At 33.0% G+C, this 23,554-nt stretch overlaps 1 protein-coding gene across 4 annotated transcripts in view; it reads left to right on the top strand.

Annotated features, from left to right (window-relative positions):
• The window catches only part of CCDC85A (coiled-coil domain containing 85A), a 226,775-nt gene that overhangs the window by 174,177 nt on the left and 29,044 nt on the right, over positions 1-23,554 (top strand). For 3 of the 4 annotated variants that reach the window (XM_031950507.1, XM_023494941.2, XM_023494942.2), the window contains exon 3: positions 1,490-1,566. The exons of the other annotated variant lie outside the window; for it this stretch is intronic. In XM_031950507.1, the coding sequence (XP_031806367.1) occupies positions 1,490-1,566 (77 nt within the window). The remainder of the gene's footprint in view (positions 1-1,489; positions 1,567-23,554) is intronic. 4 annotated transcript variants of the gene reach the window in all.

Consider the following 23,554-nt stretch of genomic DNA (forward strand, 5'->3'; position numbering starts at 1 on the left):
GAAAAGGAAGCACTGGTATTTTCAAATGATTGCTACTTTCTTCTTCCTAAATTCATGCTCTTAAGAGAGTGGGGGTTGACTTTTCTTTAAAAAAAATTGGGAAAAAATTAAACATCAGAATAAAAAATATACATGATTAATATCATTTATATTTAATTAGTTTCAACACATAAATGACTGTAGTGCTTTTAAAGTTTTTTGCTCTAAGTCTTTATCAGGATTTCATTCATTCTCATTTTACTTTTTTTCTTATATCATCATGGTACATACTCAGGTCTCCTATACTTTTGGTTTTGTTTTGTTTTGTAGGGTTTCATAAAGGTATTTTTTTTATATTTCTTTATAATTTCTTCATATATTTTATATAAGTTCTTTATATTTTTGAAAATTCTCAGTCTCATTTGTTTTGGAAAGCATTTCCATTCTTTTATTGCATCACTTTAAAATTTAATCATTCCCCTGTTTTTGGACATTTAGGCGGGGGTCTCAATTTATGATCCAAAAGTGAGTTTTATCCATCTTCTGGGCCTTTGACAACATACTTTGGACTTAACTTGAAACTTGGATGAGGGTAACCCAAGTATCACCAAATGAGGGTCAACATTTGAGTGTTAATTTACAGAATCATTGGTTGAATTGTATTATATCCTGTAAAATAAAAAAAAAAGTGTCAAAACGTTTTGATTCTTTTGATGTCATAGTCCTGGGATTACGTACTTGTGCAGATATGTTTTTCTGCTGTCTTTCTATTTGTCTCTCCTTTCCTGTTTCTTCCTTCTCTGTTTCTCTCTGTCTTTGTTTCTGTCAGTCTGCCCTTCTTTCTCCTTTTCCCTCTTTCCTTTCCTTTATCCCCCCATTAGAATATAAGTTCCTTGTCAGTAAGAGTTTTCTCACTTATAATTCTATACATAACACCTCGTGCCTGCCACTGAGGTATGGCTTGATAATATTTGCTGGTTGTGTACTGTGGGCAGGATGAGAGCTAGTAAGTATTGGGGATGGAAGATTTTAATATTTCTTTCAAAATCAGTGTATAAATGTACATTACAAGGAGATCTCTCTTTCCTTTAGCCATTTTGCATAAGTGGTTATGCAACTTGTGTTTTGGAGACTGTTTTAAAATAGTCTGCTACAATTTATTGTAAATTCAGAAAGCATAGGGTTAGGAGATGAGTAGGAACTAATAAGCACTGTCTACAAGATGTTTACATGTAAAAAGCCTGGCTGGAGTCCAGGAATCTGGAATCTAACCACTTCCAAATTGGATTAATTCTTCAAAACATTATACAATGGCCTAAATTCACTTGTACTATCAGCAGTTTTTGGTTTTTTTTTCCCCCTAGGGAGAATCTTTGGGGGATTTGTTTATTTGTTTTTAGGAAGATTGAATAGTCATTACCTCTTCTGAATAAATCAAGCCAAAAATACCCTGACAGTGCACAAAACAAGACCTGTATGTATAATGTGAGTTCTTTCTTTTTAATTTTAGAATCAACCTTGTCCTATGTTAGGCAGCTGGAGGCAAGAGTAAGACAGCTGGAGGAGGAGAATCGCATGCTGCCCCAGGTGGGTGACTTATAGAAGCTCATAGTTAGACAGTATCTTTTGAGTTATAGCATTTTATTTTGAATTTTAAAACCTCAAATACACCATCCCCTTTTAAAACTAGAAGTCATTTTGCAAATTGTTTCTCAATACAGAATATATTAGGTTGTGGATATTCCCATTCATAGTGGTCATCCCATTTATTAGCCAACTTCTTTTGTGTCTCATGGGACATATGAAAATTGGGTTTTCTTAAATTAAGAGAGTAAAAGAACCTAAATATGAAAGAAAGAAAGGAGAAATTAAAATAAATAGCAAATAGGGAGGTTTTCAACATAATTGCACTTACTCATATTTAAACCAACAGTATTCAATTTATACAGGAGTGAGGTTATTCAAATGAAAAATCTGCTGATTCGTATTGTAAGCAAAATTAAAGGTAGTTCAGAGGTTTAGTAGATTAATTATATTCGTTTTTAATGAAATGTGTTAGTGATATCATCGAATCTTTATTGCATCAGAAAAGTATAATTACTTTGGGTCTTCAAATTTCATCCCAAGGAAAGTAAAGCATCATTTATTTTAGTATATTCAAATTCATGCTGAATTTCTGTCAGTTTTATCTTTTAAGAGTTAGTTACTTGAAGAAATTATTTTGTTTCTGTTGGAGGTGGTATGTGAAAATGTTGGGTTGGTGTTTGAAGACCAAAAATAGGCAAAATCATTCATTTTAGGTGGACTTGTCATTGCATTTGTGCAGCAAGAAATTTATACTGATTTAAAAAAGAAAAGTTTTCCTAGGCAAATAACAACAAATTATTCTTGTAGTCTGGTGATAAATAATAGCCCAAGTAAAGATTGTGATAGCATATAATTGGTTATAATAAAAAAGAGAGATTTTATTTTTGATGCAAAAGCTCTCTTGAAAATGTAGTTTTAGATCTTTTTTATGCTAGTCAGTTTTTAAGTATTTTTATTCCCTTCTCATCATGTACACATAAGTATTTCTCCTTCTTTTCTGCTGATCAGCCATCTGGATACTGATATTGAAACAAAATGAAATGATTCCTTTCTTTTCTCCACTTCTATGTCAAAACTCATTTGTATCAGGAAATTTTTTAAAATGCATTTTTCTTTGCTTTCTACTATCCCTTTCTGTGCTTCTTTTTCCTTTACATTTCTCCTTTCATCCAGACTTCACTGTGTGACAATGTTATAGCTCTCCACAGAATTACATATGTATATGTGTATGGTTATATGTGTGTGTATTTGTGTATGTGTGTACACACTATATACACACATATATGTATATGTGTTTATTATATAAATGTTTCCTCATTTTTCCTTTGTGTAAAAGGAGTCTCAGCTATGATTTAGTATATGTATTCATGGTTCTATTTTTATATCTTTTCTCTGGTAAATGAAGAAGTGAAAAAAGAGACATCTAAATTTCTATAATGTGGCTTATATTAACAATTAAAATGTATCTCTTTTCATTCAGGAATAGTGGAGGGTTTAAAACACTTCCATATTTATTCTAAGAAATAATTAAATGAAAGTGAGCAAAATGTGTGCTAAGTGTCCTAAATAAAAATCAGTTGACTTCATCTGTACCCAAAGTGTTAATGTTTTCATAAGGGTACAGTGTGGTGTGATTATGTATGTGTAGTGGTGGTAGTGTGTATGTGTGTGTGTGTGTGTGCAGCAGTCCTTCATCTTTTCAGAGCATTTTTCACATTAGGAAAGGAATTATAATATGATTACCTCAGAGAGTTAAATGGCTCCAATCACTTTTTGAAATGTATTTCCATCTTATGAGTGAAAGATATAAAGAACTAATTTTTTTCTGAAAATATTATGACAGAGGATCTGCTCTTAACAGATGTCACTGTAAAGGAAATTACCAAAGTTTGAACATATGGTGACAGATGTGTGTTCTTTCCAGGAAATCTGTAGTTCTGGTACAATCCAAATTAATAGAGCTCAGTTGGGTCATTCTTAATTGAGGATACCATATTTATTTACAGTTAGATAAGCTTAGATACAGCATTTATTAAGCTCTTACTCTGTTTTAGTAACACTGCAAACTCAGGGAATATAAATAAAATAGTTTCTATCTTGGAGGAGTACATTCCAATAGGGGAAGACAATGTATAAGCCATAAGCCAAAAAGAAAGGTGATGACAATGGGGAATAAGGTGCCATTTTAGGGGCATTTGATAAAATCAGTTAGTGCCAATGCTTCTCATAGTATAAAACTCTTACTTTTTCAGACTGAATGAGAATCATTTAAGTTTAATAATATAGGAAGGCTAAAGTTGTTAGCCTATATATTTCATAAAATTCTCACATAATTTATATCCAGCAATGTCTTTCCATATTACTTTTTCAACATAAATCTATTTAGTCTTTGGAATCAGAAAAAAAGGAACTGAAAAGATAAATATTCTAGGTCATGATACATTATCTTAGAGTAGGTGTTATATAAAGGAAATGGGAAAATAAAACTTAGATTATGATTACACAAAGATGCATGTTATTTTCTAAATTGTCTTCCAAGAGGAAAGAAAAAAAAGTATTGTTTTAAATACACATTAAATATTATAAGGTGTGATGACCACTTTTTAAAATCAGCTGGAGTCAGGAATTCAGGTTAGGGGAAAATCTTCGATTTTTATTCTTAGTGGAGGTGAAGAAGAATTGGAGGTGAAGGGGATTCAGAGGTGAAAGGGGGATCGGGATAGCAATGTGTGTAGCTGCAACAAGAAGCCAGCCAGTGGTCTCTCTCCGCCTTTCTTCCTGCCCCTCTGCCTCCACCCGCCAAAATCATCATTTCTTATATAATACATCAGGACTTGCACAAAGAGTAGGCGTGGGCCATTTTTTCTCCAAGCATATATATTAATAGAGTATGGTCCAATTACTATTTAGCCTCATGTGCTTGGGACCTCAGTGCATCAACTCAAGCTTCAGCCCATTACAATAAGGCACATAGAATAATGTTTGGAAATAACAATAAAGGTAACAGTGTTCTGAATTTTCCTCAAAGAAGATACTTTTTTCTATATCTTTAGCCTATTTTCAAGGTCACTGCCATGTGTCAAGCTAGCATTTTTGCATAACTTAATCTCAACACTTGGTTTTTCAATGACCAAAATTTAGTATCTTGATTAAAATGGCTTTATCCTTTTACTACTCAAGTTCATAAGCTTTCATTTAACTTGAAACTACAACAAAAAGCATGAAAATATAATTGAAAATTGGAAACCTGAGCATCTTTCTTGACTATTCTGAGTCTTTGTCAGTTTTGTAGTTCGATTAAGAAAGACCATTTCATAGAGAAGCAAATATATCACTAGAGTTTGTAATAGTTCATTATTATATTTATTGTTTTCAGTGATTCATAGCTATGAGATAAAAAAGATTATTATACATAATATAGGAAAGCAGGTTTTTTCCAATATATATTTTTACATCCTTAAATAGGCATCAGAGAAAGGGCAGATTACTTTTACATGTATACATTTATATATATAAATTTATATATCACACTAAATGTTAAGTGATATATTAAGACCTGCCTTTTATACTCCTGTGCATTCTTTCATATTACAGAATGAAGGGAATCTTTCTTAGTGGCTCTAAGGAGACATTGGGGGAAAGGATTTGAACTTAGAGTTGGTTGTACCTGGGAGTTAGAAAAGTAAGTCAGTAAACATTTATGAAGTGTCTGCTCTGTGTCAGGCACTGTGATTAAGTGTGGAGAATACAAAGAAAGGTAAAGGACAGTCCCTGTTCTTGAGGAACTCACAATCTAATGGGGGAAATAGCAAATAAACTATGTATAAACAAGATTTTGTTTTTATGTATAAACTGAATAAGTTGAAAATTATCAACAGAGGGAAAGAATTGGAATTAAGAGGGATTAAGAAAGACCTCTTGTGGAAGGTAGGATTTTAGCTGGAACTTGAAGGAAGTCAGGGAAGTCAGGGAGTGGAGATGAGAAGGGAGAACATTGCAGGCATAAAGGATAGCCAGTGAAAATATTTGTGTCTTGTCTGAAGAATAGCAAGGAGGCCAGTATTACTAGATAATATGCAGAAAAATATAAGGTATAGGAAGCCTGGGAAAAATGTGTGTGTGTGTGTGTGTGTGTGTGTGTGTGTGTGTGTACATGGGTTTTGTTTGTAGGGGTAGGAGGTGGGGAATGGGGCAATTTATAAGAGCTTTTAATCTGTCTACAGAGGCTGTTTTTATATTTGATTTTAAAGGTGATAGGAAACCACTAGAATTTATTATGTAGGGGGTAAACCTTCACTTTAGGAAGATTGCTTTGATAGCTGAATGGATAGATTGAAATGGGTAGGGACTTATGGCAGGTGTACCATCCAGCACACTATTCTAGTTCCAGGCATGGTGGACATGAGATATTTATTTGGTTAATTTTCAAATGCTGGCTATTCTTTGGTTCTTTCTTTCAAAACTTAAACTTTTGGCCTTAAAACATAATTGTATTGACCACTTAGTTATAATTTAAACATGGGTTTAGCATTTAGCATTACAAGTACACTCTAATATTTTTAGTTTAGGCAAAGAAAAATATTTGGGGGGATGGCAAAGAATTTACCTAGTTAAGGGTCAGGAGGCTTCAGCCCTGTACCTGCCTCAACAGCTAACCACGTATGTTAACTTTAGGACAGTCCTTTATTTCCCTAGGTCTCAATTTCTTTATCTACTTCAAAAAAGAATTTGAATAAATGATTACTAAAGTCACTTTTAGTTCTGAACTTTTTAATTATGCAAGTTTTATTATTTTAGAAATATTTGGCTATAGGTGCATATACAAACTAGTATGGGGGATGTTTATTTTTAAACAGTCCATTGTTAAAGATGCTTTCTAGGAATTAGCCTGAAGACATGAATATTCTTTTTTTTTATTAAAGCTTTTTATTTTTCAAAATATATGCATGGATAATTCTTTGACATTAACCCTTGCAAAATCTTGTATTCCAATTCCCCCTGCCCTTCTCCCACCCCCTCTCCTAGATGGCAAGTAGTCCATCTAGGTAGATGTTAAACATTGTAGAAATCTATTTTAAATCCAGTATTTGCTTACATATTTATACAATTATCTTGTTGCACAAGAAAAATCAAATCAAACCAGAAAATAAAATGCAAGCAAACAAAACAAAAAAAAGTGAAAATGCTATGTTATGAAACACACCCAGTTCCTACAGTCCTCTCTCTGGGTGTAGGTGACTCTCTTCATAACAAACTCATTGGAACTGGCCTGAATCAGACATGAATACCTCCTAAAGCATATGTAGTTACAAAAATCAATAAGCTTATTCATTTTTAAAAGTGTTCTCTCATGTATATGTTCTTTGCTATACATTAAATAGGCACTCATATATCTGACTTATGGACCCCCACCCCCTCCGATAAAGCAAAACTTTATGTTTTATAGCCATATTTTCAAAATTAATATTTGAATCCACAATTGAATATCCTGTTAGTTAAGAAAAAGAGACAGATATAGCCCTAAAGAGAATACTATAGCACCCCTTAAAATTGTTAAGAAATTTCTTAGTGTCTTGATCTTGATTTTATTTATACACCTTAAATATTTATTTATTTATTGTGACCACAGATTTATGTTCACAGTTAACCTTAACAATATATTTTTATTATTATTTTTATATTTCCTAGTTACCTATAAAACAATTTTTTTGATTGCACACACACATACATATTCGTTTTTCATCTATTTCCATATGAATTATGTTGGGAGACAAAAATTAGAACAAAAGGGAAAAAACACAAGAAAGAAAAGAAAAACAGAAGAAAAAAAAATGAACATAGTATGTGTTGATCTATATTCAGTCTCCATAGTTTTCCCTGTGGATTTGAATGGCATTTTTCATTCAAAGTTTATTGGGATTGCCTTAGATCACTGAACCACTAAGAATAAATCTATCATAGTTTTATCAAAGTCTCAGTTTATATAAAATGTTCCAGGTTTTTCTAAAATCGCCCTGTTCATCATTTTGAATATTCTATTACTTTAATATACCATAACTGGTTCAGTCATTTCCCAATTAATGGGTATCTTTTCATTTCCCAATTCTTTGTCATCACCAAAAGAGCTGCTACAGAAATTTTTGCATATGTAGGTCCTTTTCCCCTCTTTTATGATGTCTTTCAGATACATACCTAATAGTGATACGGCTGGATCAAAGGGTATACACAGTTTTATACCCTCCAGAATGATTGGATTAGTTCATAACTTCACCAACAATACATTAGTGTTCCAATTTTCCCACATTCCCTCCAATATTTATCATTACCTTTCCTGTCATTTTAGCTGATCTGATAGGTATGAGGTGGTATCTCAGAACTGTTTTAGTGTGCATTTCTTTAATCAATAGTGATTTAGAGCATTTCAGATAATTAAATGGCTATAATTTCTTCATCTGAGAATTGTCTATTCATGTCCTTTGACCATTGATCAGTTGGGGAATGACTTGTTTTTTTTATAAATATGACTCAGTTCCATATATTTTAGAAATGAGGCCTTTATCAGAAACACTGGCTGAAAAAAACTTTCTTTGCAACTTTCTGTTTCCTTTCTTATCTTGGCTGTATTAGTTTTGTTTGTGGAAAAAAATTAATTTAATGTAATAAAAATTATCCATTTTGCATTTTAATTGCCACAAATTCCTCCCTTCTCCAAAGATCTGATATAATCTTAACAATATTGAAGAATGATAAGGAAAGTATTAAATGAGAATATTGTATCTAGACTAGGACTGAGGATAGTCAAGACAGCAGCCTAAGAAACAACAGATGAAGGATCACACAAAGAGAAACCTTTTTAAGTTAATAATATATTTTTGATTATAGAAAACTGTTTTGTCTGTAGTTTGTATGCTTTTATTTATCAAGTCAAACTAGTACTGTATAATGAAAAATAGCATGGGATTTATGTTCAAAAGGCTTGGTTTAGAATGTAGATTCAACCACTTACCATCTGCAGCAAGTCTTTTAACTTTTATTTATCTCAGTTTGCTCCTCTGTAAAAAGGGAGTGGGGTGGACTGGATGGGGCTCAAAGACCTCTATGACCATCATGTGACCTATGTTGCCTAACCTTTCTAGGTCTTCATTTCCTCATCTGTGAAAAGAGAGCATTAAAGTCACTAATTTCCTACCACTTCACTACTTCTAAATATGCCTTTGACCCCTAAATTTCATGCAGTTCTGTGGGCATACTTTTCAAACACTGAAAAGCAGTTTCAAACTTTGTCAAATGCTAACAGATATGACCAATTCTGAAAATTTGTTTTTTGGTCTGTTTAAAACTGATTTTGTTCATGAGCAAATGAAAAAGTGTTTGAATGTATACTCATGTGTTTGAATTTTCATTGGGATCCAGGTTTAATTAATACTTTCAACTGTAATTATACTATATTGTTTAAAATAATAAATCAGTATTTATGCAGTGAAAGTATAATTCATGTTTGACTTTTTAAAAAATAGTTATTTCTTACCTGCAGATTGAGATTCACTCTTTATGTTAAAAAAATCTCCCATCTATTCTCATTTCTGCGTCTGGTGGATATTAAAGTTAGTGGCACCCCCAAAGGTGTTCTTGAGACATGAAGTATACAATTGTCTGCTGTTCCAAAGTCAGTTACACTCATTTGTTAAAATTTTATTGGGATAGATGTTCTTTTTCATCAAATGTGCTGCTTTTCTAGCGACCTTGACATCTGCATGGCTAGCAAAATCTTCTGGTATTCCCTCTCCGAGGTCCTCCCCACAAACAAATTTTCTATCTCTAGAAACTTTCTCAAGAACAAGCATTCTGAAGCCAGCTTTCAGGACTGTTTAAGGATATCCTGACTTTTTTCCCATCCTGCATACATTCTGCATATGTTCAATTGATATATATGAAAATCTTAGCCTTCAGAACACCACTGGGTGCCCTCTCTCAGAAAGTGGTTCTATTTTTATAATGCTTTTGTATATATATAAAAGTCTAATTTTATACATGAAAGTGAATGTCTCCTCATATAATTTGATTACAGTAGAGCTTTACAATGTTGCCTTTCAGTGCAATGGGAAACTGATGGGAACCACTACTAGAACAGTTTCTAAACAAAGGAAAAGGACCTGTCACTGTTGCCAGAAGTGTGGACGAGAGCACGCAAGAGCTAAGGGAATTGAGCTTTCCACTTCCATGGCAACGCAGCTGAAGTCCAGCATCATGGCTCTGATGTGCCTAACCTAATTATGCAGAGGTTATTTAATGTGCTGGACAGAGACATAGGAGAAGGTATTACCTGGAAATTAGATGTTACTCATATCTTTCCAATTCATTCCTTTGAATTGCCTAAGATTTTGCATATTTTTCTAAAGCTCCATTATGCCTTTAATCTCCCCTCTTCCCTTTTTGTTCAGAAAATATTTTCATCTCCTAGAGGAACATATTTAGTTGTTTTCTTGAGGTTGATGTTACTCAGAAAAATTAGTAACTAGTGCCCAGAAAACAACCACAAAATGGCTTTTGTGGAACATAATAGCAAAATGGTGTTGTTCTTATACCATTTGCATGGAAATTACTATTCATCTACTACTTTGCAAAATTAGTTTTCCATGAATAGGAACCCTAATTATGTTGAAGAAACTGGGTCTGATATGGAGTCTTCCAACTGGCAAAAAATACTCTTAACTTATTAGGCCATAGCTATTGCTGAAGTTCTATTGGGAGTAATAATCTCATCCAATTTAATGTTGCTTGTTGATTTCCATTTTCTCTTAATTTATCTATCTGCTTGAGAAGTATTTGAAATAACATAGGATCATGTATTTAGATCTGAAAGAGACCTTTGAGTTCATCTAATCCTCATTTTAAAAGTAATGAAGCTGAATGTCTTAAGGGTTAAATCTTGCCCAAGGTCACACAGACCACTTTATAAATTCATATCATAATAGGACTTTATGAATGTCTCTGTGAACTGCACAAGTGGCTGTAGAAGTATGATTTGACATCAGTAGAAGTTTGATTTCATTCATCAGAATATATTTCTTCACCAATGAAGACTGAAAATCCTTTATGCTTTAGCAGATGGTTTTAAGAGATATTGTGGCCAAAAATAATTTGTCATCTGGTAAACAATTTTTTTTTTGCAGATGAACTTCTCTGGGCTTACAGAGATTGATCTTTATTTGACATATCCATGATTATATTGAGACATTTGAGATTATTCCCAAGCCTGGTAGAAGTTTTGGAGATTATATTCTGTTGGCATAGGTTAATAGCTATAGGGCCTGGTATACAATAGGTGCTTAATAGATGTTTGTTAAATGACTATCTTACTCAAATAGCCTATAAGAATCTAGGGTCATCCAACATTATGATGACCATGTGGTTTATTCTTCATTGGTATATTGGTTTGGTGCTTTGTTGGAGCTGTGACTTCTATCAGTGGAGAGAGAATTCATACCAAACAAGTCACAATTTCATCAAATTGCCATGAGAAATCCTCCACCAAAGTGTTTCCATATAGTATTGTGATCCTGGATTCTTGGTTATGGCAGGAAAATAAAGTCTGTGGAAATTCCTTAAGCTGGAAGTTCTTAAAAACTTAAAAGTCTTAAGCATACTTTATAAAGGATCAAACTAACTTACTAAAGACTTCTGAGTTTAAAAACAAACATCAAGGATATTTTAAAAGTTGAAGCATAAAGTTTCAAACTGTGCTAAGATTTTTGGAATACTCTGTATATCACAGAACAAGTGACTTGTTCATTTTTTGTTTCTCACTCTTGCCATGTAGTTTGCCCACTTCCTTCGCTAGTCAAACATATTTTGGGTGATACTTATACTACTTCCTAAATGCAGTATAACTTAAGAGGTATAGTATTGGCCTTGGAAACAAGAAAACCTGGATTTAAATTCGTGCGACTTGGCCGTGTGACCTTTGCCAAAACACTTGATTTCTCAGAATTCTAGGAAGCTCACTAAAATAAGTTGCAGAGGTGCTGACCTGCATTGGCAGGGGACCTTCCTGGGAACTCTTCCTAGCCTAATGAAATCACAAGTCCAGCCCTAATCCTAGTCCTTCTTACATAATCTTCGATAATATTCCATTGTCTACTCATTTGCATCATGTGTCTTTTCATTGTGTCGCTCTCTGGCTACCGTTTTCCTACATGGGTTCTTTTTCCCTTTTGGTATATAAGTTCTTGAGGGCAGTGAATGTCTTTGCTCTTCCATTTTTATCTATAATACTTAGCATAATACTAGACATATAGTAAACACAATAAATACTTTAAAAATCATTCCTATATCCATTGTAAATTCTGTGACTTATAATTTTGTTTTTTCTGACATTTCACATTCCATGATACATAAGTCATAGGATATTACTGTGATAATATTTGTGAAATGGACTTTAATGACAGTAGGTAATTTGGGGTTATTGAAATTACTGTATAATTTTCCAAATATATTCTGTCCCTTATGGTGAATTCAGATTAATTTGTTTATTGTCCATGTGCAGTGTCTAGGCTAATTTAGAGGCTATTCATCTAGTTGTAATGCTGGAGAAACTGAGGCAAGACAGAGATTGATTGTTAATATTTTAATTGTGTGTAAATTAATTTAATTCAATATTTTAATTAATTTAAACATTAATAAATTAACAAAAATTAATTTAATTTAATAAATGATAATTTAATTTTAAAAATGTTAATATTTTAATTAATAATTATTTTAATAATAATTTAATTTAAGAGTTTTAGATTAGCTGAGGCTAGCCAGCTGCATGGGGACTCTTGTCTCAAAGCATTCAGCAGTGGGCAATTAAGTCAGGAAACTTATATAGCTAGGGGAAACAAAGGCAGATAAGGGGATGAGAATATTGGGTGACTGGACAAGCCATAATTCCTGGAAAGGATCATAACTTAGTCCTGATAGGATAGGGTCAAGATAAGAAGGTCAGAGGGCAGGAGACAGCAAAGTGAGGGACAATACTCAAAGAAGGGGAAATTATCCCAGCAGGCATTTGAAATAAGGCATCTGGAGGTTTATGATTCAATGGTATTTCAGGGCCTCTTTTCTAACTTAATTTCCCCATTCCTAAGGGACAAAGGAGTGGGGCTATAATAATTTTATTCAGGGCACAGCATAATAATTTTAGTAATTCAGGGCATAATACAGTTACATACCATGTTCTGGGCAATATAGTTTTTAATATAATATATGTAATATACTTAATTTTGCATCGTGGATATTTAAGTTAATATCTTTGGCATTGTAATAGATTTTACTGAGAAGGGAGACATAATTAATCCAATGCTATGTAGAAATATACTACTACTGCTACTATAAACACATATTAATAACAGTAATATTACCTATTACTTATGTAGTGCATTGTTTTTCCAAGCACTTTACAAATATTATCTTATTTTATCCTTTTAATACTCATTGGAGGGAGGTACTATTATTATTTCCATTTTTAAAGTGAGGAAACTGAGGCAGACAAAGATTAAATGACTTGCTGAGGATCATATATCTAGTTAGTGCCTGAAGCAGCTGTTCAACTCAGGTTTTCCTAACTCCTGTTCTAGCACTCTTTCCATATCACTGCATGGTTTTCTACCTTAGTAAGTATGTAAAAGATAGTATGATATCATGGGGGAGATGGTGGAGTTTAATAGAAATTTTTTTCCTCTTGGGAGGAAGATACTTGCCATGTTTAAAAGAAGTAGAGATGAAGCTGATAGATTGGGAGAGACTGAAATTTAGAGAGAAAAGGAGGGTAATTGAGAGGTAAATCTGCTGGAAGTGTTGGGAGGAGACAGAATCAAGGAGGAGTTTGGTTTGGCTATGAGATGAAGAGATAGGGATGAGAGACAATTGATGGAAGATTTTATCAGTAAAGAAATGATTAGAAATGAAACAGATTTTTTTTTATTTAATAGCCTTTTATTTACAGGATATATGCATGGGTAACTTTACAGCATTAACAATTGCCAAACCTCTTGTTCCAATTTTTCACCTCTTAACCCCCCACCCCCTCCCCTAGATGGCAGGATGACCAGTAGATGTTAAATATATTAAAATATAAATTAGATACACAATAAGTATACATGACCAAAACGTTATTTTGCTGTACAAAAAGAATCAGACTCTGAAATATTGTACAATTAGCTTGTGAAGGAAATCAAAAATGCAGGTGGGCATAAATATAGGGATTGTGAATTCAATGTAATGGTTTTTAGTCATCTCCCAGAGTTCTTTTTCTGTGCATAGCTGGTTCAGTTCATTACTGCTCCATTGGAAATGATTTGGTTGATCTCGTTGCTGAGGATGGCCTGGTCCATCAGAACTGGTCATCATATAGTATTGTTGTTGAAGTATATAATGATCTCCTGGTCCTGCTCATTTCACTCAGCATCAGTTCGTGTAAGTCTCTCCAGGCCTTTCTGAAATCATCCTGTTGGTCATTTCTTACAGAACAGTAATATTCCATAATATGAAATGAAAAGATTAATGGGAGAAATAATTTTTAAAGGATGTGCAATAAGAATCCTGAAATGACAATAAAAATTTCTCTAAGTCATTGGTCATTTTGAGAGAGAGAGACAGAGAGAGAACGAGACAGATAGATAGACAGAGACAGAGGGACAGAGAGAGAAAAGGAGGGAGAGAAGGAGGGAGGGAGGAAGGGAGGGAAAAAGGGAGAGAGAAAGATATTAGAACTATTACTGCAATTTGATGGAATACATTTTCTTTCTAAATAAAGCCATATAATCATATTGATAAAATATTTTTCCCTTTGTTTCCAGAGTAATGGTTATCTAAAATGGTGGAGAAATTATTTAACTTTGGAATGTGTTTTTGTGTCTGCATCCTAAATATGAGTTTGTACAATTTTGGAGTTCATTTTTATGCAAACACATAAGCCTTTTTATGAACATTTTAATTAGAAGGGTATGGAAAATCTTCCCAGCTTCCTTATACTTAATCTCATCCTGATTATCATGTTATGAAAGAATGGATTTCATCACCTCTCAGATGTGTGTATACCAAGTACTAGAATGAACAATCTTACTTTTTCCTCTATTTCAAAGATTATTATCTTTGCACCTCAGGTTTTTCTTAGAATTAGGACTTTTGGTTTATTTTAGATTTAAAGCTTTTTTGATTAAAAGGTTATCTAATCTAGTCTTTCTTAAAATGCAGTTTGTGACTATTGCAGTGCATTTGTGATGTTTCTGATAGGAGTATTCTTCCAGTTGTGAAGTTCCCAGCTCATCCATGCCCATTCCTTTCATGTAGTTCTTTATTATGACCTCCCCAAAATTGACCATAGATGGTCTTCCAAACCAACATAACATGTCAGAATAAACATTGGCAATTATGATTTCAAAGATATCACTTTAAAAACTGTATAAAAAGCTAAAAATATGAGTTATAATTAATAAATATATCTAATAAGCAAAGATTTAATCCCAATTTTTCCACTTTATTATTATCTGTATAAAATTGGGTAAATAACTTAACTTCTTGGTTTCCATATCTTTCAAATGAGTTAGTTGCATTAGATGATTTCTGAGATTCCTTCAGTTGAAAGTTCATGATTGTATTAATCTAGGTAGAAATGTTAACGAATTGTTGAAATGGTAAATTAATATCATGGCTCTGAATAATTGAAAATTGGCTTTATCTACAAAATCTAAAGTAGAAAAAACATACTACCTAGTGGCAATGGCATTTATAACTACATCTTCTTATGAATTAATATGGGCTAAATACAAGAGGCAATTTAACCCAATTTATGTATGCCTATGAGATTTGAAACTTTCTCATATGTAAAAGGAAAGAGCTAAAATTGTTAACTGAATCATACAATAGAGTTGATTAAAAATCTGAAGCAATACCAAGAGTGACCTTTGGGCTTGAATGATTCAGGCTGTATTAATAATCAAATGATCAAGTGAAGCAGAAATGAAGCCTAATGAAGATGTCGAATTTTCATAAAGGAACTTTTTTGAAGACCCTGTGAAATGTAAAGCAGGAGTGAGATGAGACAATGAAGAGAAAAATCTAGATATGGAAATGTTAGTTAATTAACCTTTAAATACTTCTGACTTATATTCAAAGGTGATGATTTTGTCTTGCAATAAATATGTGCACTTTTCTGGGTTTCATTCATAAGATCATAGGTTCATATCATCACAAAATTTAGCATTAGATAACTTTCCATTCCCTCCTCCTTTATTCCCCCAAAGAGAAGTAACACATTAAAAAAGAAAGACTTAAAGCAGACCAGAAATCCTTCTTTTGAGAAAGTATTGTGGGACATAGGATTACCAAATATACAACTGTATCTGTATCTTTTGTTTTATATATATATATGTATATATATATATGTATATTTTGATATATGTATATATGTGTACATATAAATACACATATATGCTTATATATGTAATATAGTTATAAGATGTAAAAGCAATGTTTATAGGAGAATAGCAATCCATTTATAAAATATAGTTGATTTAGTCAGTTCACCACAAATGGTTGCTGCTTTGTGTATATATGTGTTATAGGCTATTTAATTATTCTCTTTCATCTATCAATCTGAATAGTTTATATTTTTTGTAAATATTCATCCATTTTACTTAGATTATCAGTTATGTTGACAGGTAATTAGGGCAAATAACTCCTAATAATTTCTTTGATTTCATCTTCACTGATGGTGCATTTACCTCATTCATTTTTGGTATTAATAATTTCATTTCCTTCTTTCATATTATCCAATGGTTTATCTGTTTTATTGATTTGTAACAACTTTTAAATTTGACTTTTTGCTCCAAGTCTATCCCTTACTTCACTCTATTCCATCAATAGCCAATGTCATTTTCCAAAAGTGTTGATCTGACCATTATAGCCTCCAAAATTTTTAGCTTTTAATGACTTAACAACTTCATTGAATCTTTTGAGATATTTAAAATTCTCCACTATCTGCCCCATTCTTATATTCCCAACCATCTCATTCTTCTGTGTACATATTAGCTTACTTTCTATTCCTCAAACAACAGGCACTTGTTTCATAAGGGATGGCTATTAGAAAGTCAGCTCTAAGCAGCTAAATGATTATCAAATTTTTTGTGCCTTTACACCTCAGAAATTAGCAACTGTTATAAAATACTTGATTTAATGTTTTGTTGATTGTTAGCTTAGGAAAGTTTTAATAAAGCAAATTAACCTTAAAAGTGCATGTGCATACCTTTTCAATTTTCTTAGAGGGCCAGGTTGTTAGCCATTTATCAGCATGCTTCTCTATTATTTTATAAACATTACTTGACCTTAGGGAATGAAGTCATCACTAGACTTTAGGTCTGATGATTATAGAATATAATAACTGACATTTTTTTACAGCATTTTAAGACTTGCAAAGTGCTTTATATTCATTATCTCATTGAGCCTTATAAAATACCAAAGCCCAAGTCAAGGTGTTCTCCCTCCTTATCTCTACATTTTAGAATCCTTGGCTTCCTTCAGGAGTTTGGTGAAATCTCACCTTCAGAAGAGGAATCTTTCCTAATTACTTCATCAGCTAATATCTATTTCTTTAAAAAATTCTCTACATATGCTTTGTATGCAACTATGGAGTTATTTATTTTTACAAAACTCCATTAGAATGTAAGGGCCTTGAAGGCATAAACTATTTTGCTTTTTCCAAGCATCCTTAGCAATTAGTCCAGGGTGTAGCAAATGTTAAGCACTTAATATATGTTGATTTATTAATAGACAATCCAATCCTCAATGGAGTTTTTTTTTTTAGCAAACATGTTGATAGTATAGAAATATCTTTGGCATCTTAATGATAGGAATAACACATTTGAATATTAAGTAATTATTATTTTCAATGTGTTTCCTATTTTTGCTAATACTTTAACTATAGTAACAGTAATTAGTAAGGAGAAATAAAGTAAAAATAAAGAAATAGTAAAAGAAAGGCAAATATGATAATTGCCATATGACAACTAATTATGGGGGTTGAAACTTTTGAAAACTTATAGATAACTGGGCCCATCCTAATAACCTGTAAAACTGCCAGAGAAAAGTGGAGTTGTTTTGATAACCAGATATATATCATTTACCCTCAAGGTACAAAGCAGGTGTCCTGTTGGATTAAAGGAGGGAGTGGGTGTGTGTGTGTGTGTGTGTGTGTGTGTGTGTGTATTTAAACATTTTGTAGGCTAGAAATTTGTGTCTCTAATAGAACTCTCACAAAAGGAAAATATAAAATACATAATAAATACTATAAATTTTGATCACAAATAAATCATTTAAGGATGATTGGTCTTTATAATGTTTAGTAGTTTATATTTATTTATTGAATTCTAAACACTAACCAGAAACTGCAGAGGTCGTTATGAAAAAAAAGTCTTTAGACAAAGATGATGTAAAAACCTTGAATTTGATCTTTCTTCTTTGATTTGGGGCATATTCTTCATTAGTCTTCATCATGCCCCTAGTCTGAGTTGAGGTTAGATAAGCCTTAGTATTAATCATCATCATTCTTCTTTCAAGCATATATTTCTTGTCACAGATGCTACAAATAACTTGTAGATAAGTGCCAAGGTAAAATATGTTTCTTTTAAAAGGCAATCATTGACTTATTTTAACACATGTTCGTTTTTTAAATCAATATAATAAACAGTGACAGAGCTATTTTTAAGGCCCTTCTTTAGATACTAGGTATAAAAAAAGGACAGGAAACTCAGTGAGAAAGGCTAGATTTGAGGAGAATACAATATCTTTAGGAGAATTTGAGTATCTAAAAGTAAAATGGCCTGCCATTGGAAGTCTTTAAAGAAAGGCTAGATGTCACTTGTATTCATTCATTCATCTGTTATGTAATATATTAGTAATGGAGATATAGAGACAAAACAATACTATTCCGATGTTTAAGAAGTTGACATTCTACTGGAAGGAAGATTTATCATGTTTTCTCCATCATCATCATCATCATCATCATCATCATCATCATCATCACTAGCATTTAAATAGCAAGTTAAGATTTGCAAAGCATTATACACAAGTTATCTCATTTAATCATCACAAAATCTGTGATATTGTTATTCCCATTTTGGGAATGATGAAACTGAAACTGGGAAACTTTTAAGAGATTTGCTCAGCATCCTAGCTAGTAAATGTCTGAGGCAGGATTTAAACTGAGATTTTCCTGATTCCAAATCCAATACTCTTTCCCACTGTACCAACTAGCTGCTGTTCTGTGTACAAATAAGTCAATAAAAATGTTTGTATAAAACAAATAAAAAGCAAGTTAAGGAAGAAGGCACTTATGATTTGGGGGAATTAGGAAAGGCCTAAAGTAAGAATTGGGAAGTACCAGTATAGAGATTTTAATGGAACTAAGATTCCAGGAGGTAAAGGTGAGGTAAGATTCCAGGAGGTAAAGGTGAGGAAAGAGTACATATTCTTGGCTTGGAGTATATTCTTTGCTAAGACACACAGATGGGATATTGAATATCATGGGGAATAGTAATGTTGCCAACAGACTGACTAAATTGTACAGTGTGAGAGGGGGAGTAATAGGATCTCAGTTTGGAAATACAGATCAGAGTTTGACTGTGAAAAGTTTTAAGTGCCAGAAAGAGGAGTTTGTATTTTATCTTAGGGGCAATCATGAGCCACTGAAATATCTTAAATAAAAGGGTGTCATAGTCATATTAGTTTGACATATAGGCATATTAGCTTGACAATGATATAGAGCAAAGAGAAATTCTGACAATGTTCAGATAAGAGATGATGAAAGCACTGTGAGTGATGATCTTGTGAGTAGAGAGTTTGGGACAGATATAAGAGATGTGGAAAGTAAAGTCCACAAGATTTATCAGTTGATTAGATAGAAAAATAAAGATGCCATTATGACCATGAGGTTATAAACCTGAATAACTAGATGGGTGGTGATAGCAATGAGAGAAATAGCAATGTTAAGAAGAAGAGAGACATGTTTATAGAATAGAATATGAAGAAGATGAAGTAATCTAAGCCACTTGAAAAGAAGACCTGAAATAACAAATCATGGAGTTAAGGTTGAGAAGGAATCCCAACATTAACCAGAGGGTTCTAGTATCCTAAGAAGTGCTGGGTTTTGTACATTGTTAACTAAACTTATGAAATGTATTCTATCTATTAGTAATAAGAAATAGAATTTTGTGCCATTGCCTTTTGGACTAAAAAAATATTACTTATTTATTTGCTCTACCAAAAGAAACACTATGCAGTAGTTATTTTATTCCTTAGGTAAAGGAATTTTCAAAACCTTTGTTTCCTATTTTTCCTCTCCTCTAATATATTCATCAATGGCACATTATATGTTGTACCAGGAATTCCTGTTGACATATGGGTTGGATGACATGGTTTCTGAAACATTTTCCAATTTATAGGGTCTATGATCTGAAACCATCAAACTGTACATAAAAAAACAAATATGATACAAAAGGTAGAATGAGAAGGGATGAAGTGTTCTGTATGGAAAGGTCACTTTCTTTGGGGAATAGTGAAGGAAGAAGTCATGAATGAACTACAACTGTGCTATGTTTGATGGAAGAAAAAGAATTAAAAGTATAAGTAAGGAATGAGTGTGGTCTATTCCTTATGAGGAGTTCACCTGTGAGAATGAATGGAGATGGCAGAGAACAAGGGAAGATCACAGAGTATCTGGTAGGGCAGTTTCATTGGAATAAAGAAAACATAAAAATAGTAGAATGGTAAACCTGGAAACAGGATGGAGTCAGACTGCAGAGAGAGATAAATGCCACTTAAGGGTTTGCATTTCATTAGTAAAGAAAACCATTGAAAGTTCTTGAGTAGAGGAGTACTTTGTAGAGACCAATAGTTATTAAGAACATTATTTTGGCAGATATGTGAAAGATGGATTGGAGAAGGAAGAAACTGGTGTCAGGAAGACTAATAAGGAGGTTAACATAATAGTACAGCTACAAGGTAACAAAAAATCTATGCTAGAATATTCAAATTAAGAAAAAGGTGGAAGTAGAAGATGTTATGGAGGTAGAATTAGTAGGACTTGATGTCTAATTTGATGATAGAAGCTTGTAACGGAGATAGAACATATTAACCATTAATATTTCAAGTCTGAATAGCCGAGGGAACAACTGATGGGAGTATCTTTAGAAATGAAAGGAAAGACGGACTTAAGGATGAAGATGATGATTTCTATTTGAAATAACCAAGGGTATATGGAGAGAAGGATGAGGTGAGGGTTGAGACAGAATGCTATGGGGTGCTCACACTTAGGAAAAGGAAGAAGTGGCAGAGAAGTTAAGAAGAGATATAGCAGGTAGAAGGAGAATCAGGTAAAAGTAGCTTCACAGAAATAAGTTGGGGAGGCAGTTTCCAGAAGGAAATGGTGAGCCATGTTCTGCAATAGCTACAGAAAAACAAAGAGGATAAGGTCTGAGAAATGGTCACTGTATTTATCAGTTGAGAGATCACTGTGGAATGCAGTTTTGGTAGAATTGGGGAGAGATTGCCCCCTACTAATGAAGCTATTGTTTTAATCCTGCCAGTATCTGTCTACATCACTGCCTTACTTTATTTTTGGTTAAATATTGTAGCTCATGGAACAGTTATTGTCACTGATTCCTCTTATTATACAAATAGAGAAATTTTACTGTTCTTTTGACATGTAGGAAGTGGTTAGAAGCCAGCTTCTTAAACTGTGGTTTGCAAGCCTATATGGAGTCTTGTAATTGAATGTGGAAGTAGTGAAATTATGATTTATCAGTAAATGTTTTATTTGTATACCTATAATACCTGTTTACCCAAGGTCCCATAAAAATTTCTTGAATGGAAAGGGGTCATGAGTGGAAAAAATTTAAGAAGCCCTGGTAGAGTGAGGGCAACTGAATGTGGGTAATCTCTAAATGGGAGCTCATTTAAATTATACAAATTACATAGTCAAGATCATTGTAGCTAGTACGAGATCACATCTAATAAGATAATAGAATTGGAAATATTTCCCCTATTAAGAGTTTAGGCATTTTTTTCATTTATTGTTTCTCATAGTTAAGAGAGGCAACCTGTAGAAAGCATTAATTTGCATCTTATTGAATCATAGATTTAAAACTTGAAGTAACCTTAGAATGCAACTCCTCCATTTTATAAATAGAAAAAAAACTTGAAGCTTAGAGAAATTAAATAACTTTTCAGACTTACACACTAATGAATTTCTAAATCAGGATTTGAACTCAGCTCATCCTGACTCTAAGCTCAGCATTGTATCCACTATGTATCTTTTAGAGGATAACTGCATGGATTTAAATCCTGGTCCTATCATTTGCTACATTTATGATCTTGAACAATGTCTTTAATTTCTCTAGTTCTCAGTTTCCACATGTATAAAATTTAGAAGCTGAATTAAAGTTGGATCTTTGGGATCCCTTTTAGCCCCAAGTATGTTATTCACAACCCTATGACATCCTATGAGATGCTATAGTGCTTTTCTAACCCACTGCAGCTTTCATTGGTTTTACAAGCAATGTAATGTGCTCAAATCTGATATCAGGTTGTTTCTTCATTTTCCTATTTGCTGCCTAGTGAGGCTTTGATTTGTATTTAAGACACATGGTTCATGCTCTTTATTTCGTCAACAGGCAACTAGCTTACCCTTGTTTGATACTCTCCTTGCTGTCACTGTTCATTGCCTCATTTCACTGTAGATTAGTCCTTGAATCCCCAAGAGAGACATTGTAGGTTGTGGGGTAAAAAAGCTAGTTCTTGTTTATTTTCAGATGAACTCTCTTGTGAACATCACCAAGATGTGATGAGACTGCAGAAAGAAATAGCTTTTTATTCTCTCTCCAAACTAAGCATTGGCAGAATAGACCAAACAAGAAAATCTGTCATCAGAATCTTCATAAACTTTTATGGAAAGTAAGATGAGGAAGGATTAGAGACACCAAAGAGTAGAATAATGACTTTTTGTGATGCAGGCAAGCTTTATGTGATGAGTATGCAAAAGAAGAGGGGTCTACAGAAATAGCTGTGACTGCATGGGAAATATATCTCAGAATTCACAGAAATAAAAAAGATACAGACAAGAGATTAAAACCAGGGAAGTTAATTAAGGATGAATAGAAAAGAGGCAAGGTTATATAACAGCATCAGAAAAGTGAGTGTCTAATGTGATTTGGAGCTTGAATTAAATGTTAGAGACACTGAAAGATTATTGTTTTTGAAGCTGATGTTGGGCGCAAGAAAATCAAGAAAAAGACAGAAATCTTATTGAGGAACAAACCAGTGTCCAATTATTTAATGACTAATGTCTTTTTTTCTGGAAAAGATATGTTCATTGAGCATTCTTACTCTCTTTCTAACTTTGGAGAATAAAACTCTCTATTGTCTTCTCCTATTAGAATGTATGCTCCTTAAGATCAAGGACTTTTTTGTTATATATTTTTATCCTCAACATTTAATACAATGACTGGCACATATTAATTACTTAACAATTATATTCTTTTCTTCTCCCTTCCCCATGCTCCTTTTCTTCCTTCCTTCCTTCGCAGATGGTAGAAGAGCAGATAAATGAATTCACTGCTCTTCAAAACATCTTATTTGAATAAGATGCATACAAAGGCATCCCAAAATTTGTAAATGGGATAGCTAAGACAGTCATTTAAGCAACAAACATTTATTAAATATCTGCTATGTGCCAGACACGGTGTCAGGTACTGACATGCAAATAAAAAGTGAGAAAGTCCTGGCTCCAGGAGCCTAATTATACCTAGGAGCTAGAACCTGGTTACAGATAACTAAATATTAGGCATATGTGAAATATGTAATGATTTAGAGCATAATACTAGTAACTGGGGAAATCTACAAGCCCTTATGGAAGTTGTGGCACTTGAGCTCAGTCCTAAAGGATTCCAAGGGG

The sequence above is a fragment of the Sarcophilus harrisii genome, chromosome 2 (assembly GCF_902635505.1).
Source record: "Sarcophilus harrisii chromosome 2, mSarHar1.11, whole genome shotgun sequence".
Taxonomy (NCBI): Eukaryota; Metazoa; Chordata; class Mammalia; order Dasyuromorphia; family Dasyuridae; genus Sarcophilus; species Sarcophilus harrisii.